This window comes from Coffea arabica, chromosome 4c (genome assembly GCF_036785885.1).
Source record: "Coffea arabica cultivar ET-39 chromosome 4c, Coffea Arabica ET-39 HiFi, whole genome shotgun sequence".
Taxonomy (NCBI): domain Eukaryota; kingdom Viridiplantae; phylum Streptophyta; class Magnoliopsida; order Gentianales; family Rubiaceae; genus Coffea; species Coffea arabica.
In genome coordinates, this window is record NC_092316.1 from 3,142,791 (window position 1) to 3,154,455 (window position 11,665).

General features: G+C 35.8%; 1 protein-coding gene across 1 annotated transcript; it reads left to right on the top strand.

Annotated features, from left to right (window-relative positions):
• The first annotated feature begins 213 nt into the window (after positions 1–213).
• Positions 214–3,910, top strand: LOC113740064 (F-box/FBD/LRR-repeat protein At1g13570). The gene is made up of 5 exons (XM_072045464.1): positions 214–454; positions 1,179–2,006; positions 2,094–2,252; positions 3,378–3,407; positions 3,525–3,910. Exons 1-5 carry the CDS (start codon positions 383–385, stop codon positions 3,819–3,821), a joined length of 1,386 nt encoding a protein of 461 aa, XP_071901565.1. The 5' UTR covers positions 214–382; the 3' UTR covers positions 3,822–3,910.
• The last annotated feature ends 7,755 nt before the right edge of the window (positions 3,911–11,665 follow it).

Below are 11,665 nucleotides of genomic sequence, written 5' to 3' on the forward strand. Positions count from 1 at the left end.
AAAAATAATAATTTTATTTTTTAAAAAATAAATAAAATAATATATTTTTTAATAAATAATAAAAATATTAAGGATATATATGTAATTTTACTATTAAAATAAAAAAATAAATATACTTAAAATAAAAAATATATATATATACTTAAAATAAAAAAAATAAAAAATATTATATATATACTCGAGCTCGCGAGTTGGCTCGCGAGCTAACGAGCTTAATATTTTGAGCTCGATTTCGAGCTCGAGCTCGAGATCGAGCTCGACTCGAGTGACTCGCGAGCGGCTCGATTCGTTTGCAGCCCTACTTTTCGGGTCCCAAAAAGACGAAGACCCTTGGCCCAGCTCCAGAAGACGGCAGAGCCTTCTCCTCCTACGATCGCCGACCATGTCGACCATGGAAGCTTATTCTCTCTCTCAGTGCACGAATGGTCGGCTTCTTACCACGGATAAGAGAAAGGTTTGGAATCTATCTGTCTCTGTTGGCCAATTTGTATGTCCCTATTGAATTATCACTCCCTTTTTTTTTTTGTTGGCCGTTAAGGAGCTGCATGGTGGTTGTATTTTTATGTTCCGTTTTTTATTGGGTTCTTTTTTCTCGGGGCAAATACTGTGAAGTTGGGTATGACAACGTTCTGTGGACTAGCAAATCAGTCTTGTTCTTTTGAAGGTGGTTTCTTGTCGATGAATTTAAAAAATCTAACATGATTTGATGGTAAAAAAGCTCATCCTTATTTCGTTGTGAATAAAGTTGTAATTTTTGTGAGTTTGCATCAATTTTCCTTAATAGCTATTTTTCATGAGCGTATTACAATCGAGGGCAGTTTAGAACCTTCTTCTGCTGCTAATTATTGCTGTTATTGTTTAGTATTTTAAGGAAGAAATTTTCATGAAACGGTCAATTTGCACAACCGAATGTTTATCGTTTTGATGAGGGCCTCTACGGTTTCTGAAGAGGATGGCTGGAAAAGTTTGATTTTAACATGTAACGGTACTCTTCTATGTTTTACAATCAACCAAAGACGAATTAAAAAAAAGAAAGAGCCTCTAACTTTCAACGCTTCAGCTACTAGGAGAGCGGGGCTGGGAGTATCTGTGGACTGTGATCTCGACTGTTAACCGAAAATCTTTCTCATCTGACTTTGTTACTTTTGTTTTATGATTGGCTGCGCCTGCATCTCAAGAAACATGATCCAATGATGTACGGGATCGATAGACTCGCTGATGAGATCCTGATTGTCATTCTGTCCCGTTTGACTCTCAAGGAAGCCGTCAGGGCCAGTGTCATTTCGCGTGGATGGAGATATTTATGGCAGTTTACATCTGGCAGGCTTGAACTTAAATGGAATTCTAAATGTAGAAGGACTGAGTTTGTCAGATGGGTGGATCAAGTTGTTAAATTGCATCAAGGGCCATCTGTAGATGAATTTATTGTTCATTGTCATACAATGGGCCTTATCAATGCCGATAGTATTTCCAATTGGGTGCATTTTGCAGTGCAAAAGGATGTCAGAGTTTTTGACCTAGCAATATCAGGGAATGATTTCCCTGACCTGGACAAGTTTTTGTCAATTTCAAATGCGCTAAAGTCTAGGCGCAATGGTTTTTTCTCACTAACCTCCTTGAAATTGGATCATGCTAATGTCAAGGATGAGATGATTGAGTATCTTTTAGCCAATTGTCCACATCTTGAACATTTGTGCATAAAGTATGAGAGATATTTAAAGAATCTGAATGTTGTTTGTCCATCTCTAAAGTCCTTGGTTATACACTACTGTTCGGCACTAGAAACTTTGACAATTTCTGCTACAAATCTTGTGTATTTTGAATTTGGGGAACATCCAGCGAAGAGGCCTGAAGCTGACCTTCAACTTCAGAATGTTCCTCTTCTATCGGAGTTTAAGTTGCAGGCAGCGCTGTGTGTAGATGTTTTTTTTCTGGCTCAGGGGCATCCAAAGTACAGCCATCTCAAGAATCTGTTAGAGAGGGTTCATTTGCACGTGCCGATTACGGTTAGAATGCGTCTTCGCTCTTTTTATCGATTACTTACTTTGATCACAAGAATTGTTGTTCAAAGCAATATTTTGTTCCTTTATTAGGCACCGGTTTTTACTGAACATATCCTTAGAATCCCTCCGTTGCAATATCGATGTCTCAAACATCTGGAATTGTTCCTTAACACTGCTGGTGGTGACAGTCTTCTCTTCTTTGTCTTCTTCACTTTGGCATGTCCTTTCTTGTCCAGACTTAACATTGAGGTAACTATTCCTTTTATAGCATGACTAGTGTCATACATGTGGTTAGTTTAGATGTTCCTCCCATGATCTCCATTTCCTTGAATGTGTTTGCTTATATTTTTTCTCACAAAGAATTCACAAGGCGAAAAGTTTAGACAAGACAAACTTTTCTTCATATGCGCAGGGTATGTGTAGTTCTTTCATACCTTTTCTGAATTCTGAACAAATTACTTTTTTACATGAGTGCGTTTTTGGGACTAACTTGGTTACAGTTATTTCAGTTACGTTAGTTGGCATGATGGTCTTGATGGTTCAATGTTATATGTATATTTGCATGTAGCAGCAATAAGATAAGAATACAAGTATCTAATTTGCATTTATGTGCTATTGCCTGCTAGCAACCTACAGTGAGAATTGAGAATAAAGAGTGACAAATGTTGTGTGTTGTTAATGTAATTTATGTTCTTAATTACGCAATGCCAAATAATGTCATGAAAACGTCCAAGTACATTTAATATTCCAAATCTTAGCCATTGAACTGTTAGGAATTCTAATTCTTCTACTTTCTCCTTTTATCCATTTGAGTGATGCCTTTCTAGGTGACTATAATGCCAACATGATTGATGTAGCTTGTATTTGTGCTTGTGAGTAGTTCAGGTAGAAACACTATTTTTTGTTTGACATTAATTATACAGACAAGTTGACTTGAGCACTTTCTGGATACTGTCAAAGAGTACTTGTTCTCTTCTTCGTAATATAATACGGTGGAGATCGATTTCGTATGCGTTTAGGAGAAAGAGAAATTGTCTTTTTTCTGATATGGTACTCTAACTAATCCATGAATTTCCAAATCAAAATCTGACAAGATGTCTAATCTTGTCAGATGTGACTTCCAAATAGATATGGTGTATGGATACAATTTAGAATAGATTACACAACCTTACATTTAGAGAAATACCGCAAGCATCATGCTAAACTTTCCTTTGAACACGTTGGTCAAATGAGGAGTTTGCCATGTTTAGGGCCAAAGTCATTGATTTTTGGAATAAGTTATTTTTGTTATTATGTTAACTGATTACTTTGTTATATTATCGCGCACAATCTTCTTTCTGCGGTCTAGTAATTGGTATAACTTGCTTGTGGCAGCTTCACTATTGCTTGGCCGCTCCTAAAGAGGTACTGCAATTCGTAGCTTGCATCTTGGGGATGACCAGAAACTAAGTTTATTTGTTACTCCCAGTTTCCTTCTCAACCATTATTCCTAATGCCTGATTATCTCTCCAATTGTATCAGAGAACTGTCTCTGCTCTGCACAGTTACAAACGTCATCAGAAAGATCTTGCTGTTTGTCAGCATCAGCATCTTAAAGTGGTGAAGTTGATCAATTTTGCGTGTTTCAAGAGTGAATTTAGGTTTGCGCTGGCACTACTTCAGATTGCTAATTCACTTGAGAAGATGGTTATTAAGCCTGGCCCTGGAAAATTTTCATTTGATTTGATGCCAAGAGAACCTAGATATCTGAGAGTAAGGGAACGTGCCAAGCAACTTGAAGCAAACTTACCACATGGAGCTAAACTGCTGATACTTTAGTATTGTATATTTACATGTAACTGTAAACAGTGCTGGGCAATCTGTTTATTAACTTATTGGGCTGCAATTGATTTTCTTTTTTGAGGAAATGCAACTAGGAGAACAAACGAACCTAAACAAGTTGAAACATTTTAGCATTCAAACTTGTTTGATTAATTTAACAAGTTTCAAAATGTATTCAAAGTTTGATTGTTTGCTTACCGAGTAAAATTCAAGCGATTTTTTTTTTTTTAAATTGAATTCAAATATAAATCGAGGTTGGGTAGTTTGAACTTTTAAATAAAAGACTAGATAAAAGCATGTGTGCCGCACGTGATTCTCTCTTAGAGGATTCAATCTCTAAATTAGTTATAAATTTTGATTGCTTATTTAATACAAGGAACTGCTAGATGTGAATATCAAAGAATGAAGAGAAATATATCAATTCTGTGAATAACTTTCGATGTGGCCGTCTCTCTGGTATTGTTGGTATGGCTTTCATACTCTTTGATGCATCATGAAGTTGAAGTAAAATCATCTAGGGCCACTCTCATTACATAATGAATGAGGAAGATCTTGCTCTCAAATGTGAAATACAATGATTTGCTAGCTTGATAAGCAATAACAATTTTGCTTAGTAAAAAGCAAATATTCAATGAGCTGGAGTTCCCCCCTCTCTTGCGGGTGGCCATGAACCTTGGAAGCTCAAAGCAAATGCAACAGCATTAATGTGTGCACAATACGGGGAATTCAACTGTAATATATAGTGCTTCACATTTGCTAGATTGAAAATGACACTCATCATGCTTTGTTCAATTTGAACTCAATATTGATATTAGAATGCTGTGGTAGGGTGATTTCCCAGGATTTTTATTAGATTTTGAGCTTAAAATTTTTCCACCAAAAAAATAGAATGAGACTTTCTGCTCAAATGGTGAACCTGAACTAAGAAACCAGAAGGTTGGTTGTCTTCTTTTGTCGAAGCCACAGGTAAGTCTTCCGCTTCTCACTTGCAAGATAGTTGAAACATGTTCTTGTCATTTAATAGCAAAGTTCTCAGCTTTTAATCAAGGAGTTCATATCTTCTAAATTAGTTTCGATCTTGAAATTAAGCATCATATTTTGTTTCCATCCACACTAAAACTATCAGTCTAATCTTTTGACATTAAACTTACGGTTTTTTGCAAGCTATATCATATGCATCTTAAAAAGAACAAAGAACACGTGTAGAAACTTTTGCGTTATTAGTTTTGCCTTTATATGTTAACTTTTCTTGATTACTTTGAAAATCATGGAGCAATTTCCTTGTTCGCTTGTTAGTGACCAAGGACTGTAGCTTCTAACATCAAAGACTACTTTTACATTTTGCATTGCAGAAAAATTTGGAGAAGAGAAAAGGACAACTAATTTTCATGAACATTCTTCACTAAAAAGTGTTCCCTTGGCCGGTTCATAGTTGCATGCTTCAGTAGTCATATTCTGTACTTTGTCCTTTAGCATTACTTCCATTGTTGCGTATTGTTTAAATTTGTTCATATGTCATTTCAGCCAAATTAGTAGAATTCTAAAATCACCGGAGGTTGGCTGAGGTCAAAATGGAGTTAAGCGGTTATCAACATATCAAAATTCTCATAGTTTTGGTGTTTCTGCTTCTTTTCTCAGATTCAACGGTGACATTGGTTTTGAAAAATTGTAAGCAAATTATCTGGATGGCCACCAAACTTTTGGAATAGTTGAATTTTGACGGTTGAACTATTAAAAAATTGGTTTGATCACTGAATTATCTAAAATTTAGATTTCAAGTTATTCCGTTAGATTTAATCGTTAAACATGATAGATGAGTGCTCGCACGATTCATGAGACAAAAGAAAGGGGTTTAGTTAATGACTAAATTTGACGGAATGATCCGAAATTTAAACTTTAGATAGTTCAATAACCAAAACCAGACTTTTTATAGTTTAGTGACCAAAACTTTATGATTCCAAAAGTTCAATGGTCATTCGAGTAATTTGTTCAAAAATTATTTCTTTTTCTTCCTCTTGAAATTAGTTATATGAATAATGTATTTTCTAGTTTCAGGTGCAAATATAGAGAGTCTTTTTTTTTTTTTTGCCTTTTTGAGGGATGGTAATGATAGTATTATTGGAAATTTTTTATTAAAAGTAAATTTCATTAATAAATTGTTGGAAATCATCCCGTATAATTTGATGTACATCACTGTGCTAATGGTAGGTTAAACATACAGTAGAAATTACAAATCAATAATTTAATAGATATAATAGATCCAAAAAATTATGAAAAAATCTAAAAAATACAAGAAATGTCAAAGTTGTCATCTTCTAACAAATAAATCACTGCAACTCCTTTCTATGCATGTTGCAATTGCCAAATTACCGATCAATGATTTTAAATTCCAATAATAATGATGAGGTTTTTTGAAATAGATCTAAGATCCAAAAAAAAATTTTAGATCTAACAATCAAATCTAAAATAAATTTAGATCTAACAAAAAAAAAAAAAAACTCTATGACGCTTAAGATTCTTTTCCCAGATATAACCATTGTATGGTTTTGAATTGTACTGATATGAAAAGGTACTGAAAACTATTGTTTTGGCTTAACATGCTTGAATTTTCTATGCAAGTTCTAAGAAGGTGGGATGTTCTATCAAATTAGGGGTGAAGTCTTGCTGCAAGAGTATGTGAGTGTCTATATATATATATATATATATATATATATATATATATATATATATATATATATATTTCTACATGGGCTGTTGCTTTTCCCATATAGGAAGGTGGATTTTTATATTGATTGAACTTTAAACATTGAATTTGAGGTGAAACTTGGGGTTCGCGATAGCTGGAATTTGACAAACTATTGTTCAATATAGCATTGATTAGGACCTACCATTTTGTTCCAATATTAGCCAAAAGAAAATTTTCTGAAAAATGGTTGATTTTGGCATGCCTAGGTTAACTAAATTTTTAACCTTTATAAAGGTTTTGAGTTTTAGTTACATTAGTTTGAAACGTTCGATTCATTATATATATGGTGGCATGCCCTTGTGTAATCCACCGGACTTTGAACTTTCGTTCTATTTGGCTGATCGTTTAAATAGTTGACGTCAACTTGGTCAGGTGATTATATTCTTATCTTGGTTTAGGAATTTGTTCTAACTTGAGTTTTTGAACAGGAAGTTATCATATCCCCTCGTTCTTGTAAAATGATGAAAACAAGCTAGACGATTCAGAGTGTACTTGTTTTTGCAATGTTGTCAAATATCTCGCTCGCTAGCATTCTCGATGAAAGTAACCCACCTTTGGTTGAGGACCGCAGCTATCTATCCCTCTTAGGATCATGAATTGCTTTCATTCTTCAAATTTTCAAATCGCTCTTAACATTCCTTTCATCGATCATGTTTTAAATAATCACTTGTTTCTACCGGTGACATAGTGATACAGTGCTTCCGACGGAATTAGCTCCTAAATTTCTAGAGGAAGAGCGCAAAAGTTGATTAACGGTTTGAGTTTACTACTGTTTAGCTTTTCTCCTGAACACTTGTGATCAAGGAGCAAGATACAGTCTTTCCAACTATGAATACTACGCATTTGACAGTTTGATATATTCTTATCTTGCCTCGACGATGATTAGTAATCATCCAAATTATGTGTATATGAATACATTTATGGAAACATCAATAATTGTCTAGAGATCGATTAGCCTCTTTACTTATTCAATAAATTTTTTTCTCATATTTGTTTTACATGGTAGTTTAATTGCTTTCATATGAATTCTGTGTTTCTCTAATTATATAGTGTTTGGCTTCACCGATTTATCACAGTATCAATAGCAGCATCCTTAATTTTGTACAACGTAAACTATGGTTCTAACATACCAAAGCTAAATTTATACAGTAGTTGATTTTGGTACATACAAGGCCACTGCGATAAAGTACGTTCTCTGTCTCGTACCAGTTACAGATCACTACTGCTTGTATACATGTAGCATATTGCATAATTAAGACACTAGAGAAACTATATATTTTAGTAGCTGCATTTTTTCTTTTTTCCTTTTGAAAATGGTACAACCATAATGGGCATAATTGGCCATAACGACCAATCTAATCCCACATAGTGAATTGCACGATGATTGCAAAATGCATCAAAGTAATTTCTAAAATTTTTGTGAAAAATCACAATCCAAACAACACTTAAATAATTTCTAATATTAAAGACAATACAACGCATTGTGTATATTGGACCAATGACCAGTTGTATACCTACTCCTCATATCTACTTTTCCCCATTTAAAGACATTGCATTGTAACTTTCACATCTTTCAACATTATATTTTTAAAAATTTTAAATAATTATATACTTCTTCAAAACACAACTCTCGGCACATTGTTTATCATTTCAAACCACCATAGGGTCAAGGTAGATAAGTGTAATATTGAAAACCTCAAGGGTATCATTTCATGAACTTATCTTGACTAGCTTTTCCCATAATTTTTGGATTTAACTTCGTTTTACAACATGGTTTCCCCTTTTTTTTGTTTAACTTTGTTTGAATTCCTTTCCTTTTAGAATACTAAATTTTAGAAGACAATAATTACATCAACACTTATATCCATAAATATCCCTCACCCAATTCATATTTGAAATTTAAGGTACTTTTCATTATTTAATTATACAAGGGTATTATTGAAAAGCAAAAACTAAATCACTAAAACACCAAATCACATTGATGCTTTTAATATACATACATACACACACACCCACACACACATATATATATAATAGAATAGATACTAATTTTTAATAGCAATCTATTTGTTGTAGTGCTACATGCATCAGGTTCATTCGGATGCATAAGACTAAGGAGATATTACCTCCTAATCATGGCTCTTCACCTTCGGTGTGACAATATTTTTTCCCATAATTTACTATAAACTTTTCCTAATAATACATTACCACTTAATTATGGTTTTCCAAAGCTAAAGGCTGCTTGATTAACATGTTTTTTACATGGATTACAAACATTAGCATTATTTGTTTAAACTAGAAAAAAGTGTATGTATCTAAAAATTGAAGCAAGGACACAATTGCGCAGAATTGAAGCCAGAGATATATGGTAACAAATTTTAAGGTCCTTAGCCTAAAAATGGTCGCAAGAGCCAATATGCAGGAAAAGAATGGAGAGATAAGTGTATGTGCTTCAAGCTACGGAGATGCCATCAGAGTCCCAACTCCTGATTTGAAATTTGATTTTCCTAAAATTGCAAGAAAAAAATGTGCACTTAGAAATTTAACACAAACTATTATATATGCAAGTGCAGATTGGAGAATACTTGTCTAACTTTAGCCCACGCCTGAGCTACAGATACTGGTGACTTCTGGTGCCTTTGTGGCGGAACATAAGGTGATCTTGGCGGAGAATTCGTTGGGCCACTTTTTTTTGGAGCCAAAAGCAACATTCAAACTGATTGAAAGCCCTGTTTTGAAACTCGGACCGGACCGGCCGGTCGAACCGGGAACCGGCCAGGTAGCCGGTCCGAGTCATACTAAAAAACCGGGAATTTAAAACCCGGTCAAAGTCGGTCAAAAACCGGGTTTGACCGGAAAAAAATCGGTTTTTCCGGTTCAACAGTGTTTTTTTTTAAAAAAATTCAAACTTTTTAATATTATGTTTTGACCCCCTAAATTATTAAAACTTATTGATATACCTCAAATATTTGATACTTTATAAATATTATCCTAAAATTTGATGTTATTTTTCAATTTAATTCATAATTTTAATTCTAAACTTATTAATATTTATTAAATAATATAAATTGCTACTTGATTGTTCTAATGTCTTTGTATTTTCTTATTAAATATATTTGAAACATCAAATATATATGAATATACCTTTATTAATATCAACATATTATTAAATATTATATATATAATATTTTAATTTTTAAATAATTTTTATTTATGACGTCATCCGGTTCGACCCCTATCGACTCCCGGTCGAACCCATTGACCCCTGACTCCTGACCTCGGCCGAGTCGCTATCCGGTCCGGTTCTGAAAACATAGATTGAAAGTCCAGGGATATGCTAAAGAAGAAAAGGGGTAAAAACCCCGAAACAGGTGATGAAAGAGAGGGTGTAGCTCAGTATGTTTCTGATGGGGATGAAATTTTGGTAGTTTATTTGTGCATTCATTTTAAACATTGTAATCGATAATTTGTTTCCGTTTGGACTTTGGAGTTATAATTTTATTATGTGTATTTATCCGTTTAGTCCAGCAATTGATATTTTCAGAAATCAAATCGTGCATGATATATTTGCTCTTCATGGTAAGATGACGGAAAAACATTAGATATGCTACATGCTTCACATAGCAATGCCATAATGTGGATTAGTACCAAAGTACTATGTTTTACCTATGTAACGGAATGATAACAGGCCATTACTTGTGTAGCGGGTGATGGAATGAGAATGGTCCATCATAAATAATGCACATATGGATCAACCCGGTATTCTCTTGTGATATCAGAGTTGAGATTCTTAAGAAAGGGAACGACTGGTTTGAGTATTTTTTGATTTTGTAGGAAAATTAATTAATTACGTTAGTCGTAATTAATTGAGCAGACATTATAGGGAAATTAATTAATTAATTAGTTACGTTAGTCGTAATTAATTCAGGGTTCTGGTTTTTGAAAGTGATAATAAGATGAACTCAAGGAGTCGGTGTAACTTTTTTCTATTCTTTATCTAATTTGATGGGATAATGATGCACACAGGGTTTGTGCAATCCCAATCTAAACTTGGAACAGGATGCTTGAGCAATCAAATGACGCTGGAAGTCGATCCCCGAGTGAAGTAAGTTAGAGAGTCATATTACCAAAATAAAAATAAAATTAAAATTAAAATAGGGTGGGTGAATTTGTCCTCCTACTCAACTGACAGGGGCTGATCGAGAGGAGTACACAAATTACTGCGCTTATTGGTTGGTGCAGAGGCCCCGTCCTGGGCCCTGACACGTGGCAGCCCAGGGCAACCCGAGTTGGGCCTGGACCCTAGGCCCATGGTGAATGGCCTGGAACACGCAGCCGCTAGGGCTCCGCAGGGCTCCGGAGAGCTATCCCGCAGAAGGCGGGGAGAATCCCCCACAGCGCGGGATTCATACTATTGAGGGCAAGTCCCGAATCGTACGGAGGTCGGACTCTCCAGCAGGTATAAATGGTAACGCACATCAACTGTATAAGGTACGCTCACTATTGGCAAATTACGCCCGACTGCTTTACTTCCCGTGAACCTCCCTCACCGGAAAACTAACTTGACCGTCGGAGTGCCTCCGGGGACCACCTCGGGACCCCCTTGTTAGACCACTCTCTTGTTTGTTTTGCAGGCTTGGGACTAGCTCTTCCATCAACACGCCGAGCTCTTCAGGTCAATTCCGTTCGGGGAAGTCCAGTGCTTCTTCAATTGGCGCCGTCTGTGGGAACGAAAGGTAAGTGTAATTGTGTTGATGGCAAGGACGCGTTCTAAGCGAACCATGGCAACCACCGATCCCGGAGCTGCCGAGGGGTCTCGGAGAAAGGAGACAAGAACGGCTCGTGACGCTGGGGGCTCAGCCCTCTCAGGGGAACGGAGACAGGAGATTCTCTAATTCGTGACGGAGAACCTCCCCATGCTGGAAGACATAATCCGGCATGCAAAAGAAGGGGGTGAAGCTGGGGGTGCACAGACCTCCCAAGCAAAAGGAAAGGAGAAGGAATCACCCTCGGACCCCTTAGAGGATGAGTCACGGGACCAGCCACCTAGGAGGAAACGGCCACGGACTCCTCCTCGCCAGTGGGCCTCGGTGGT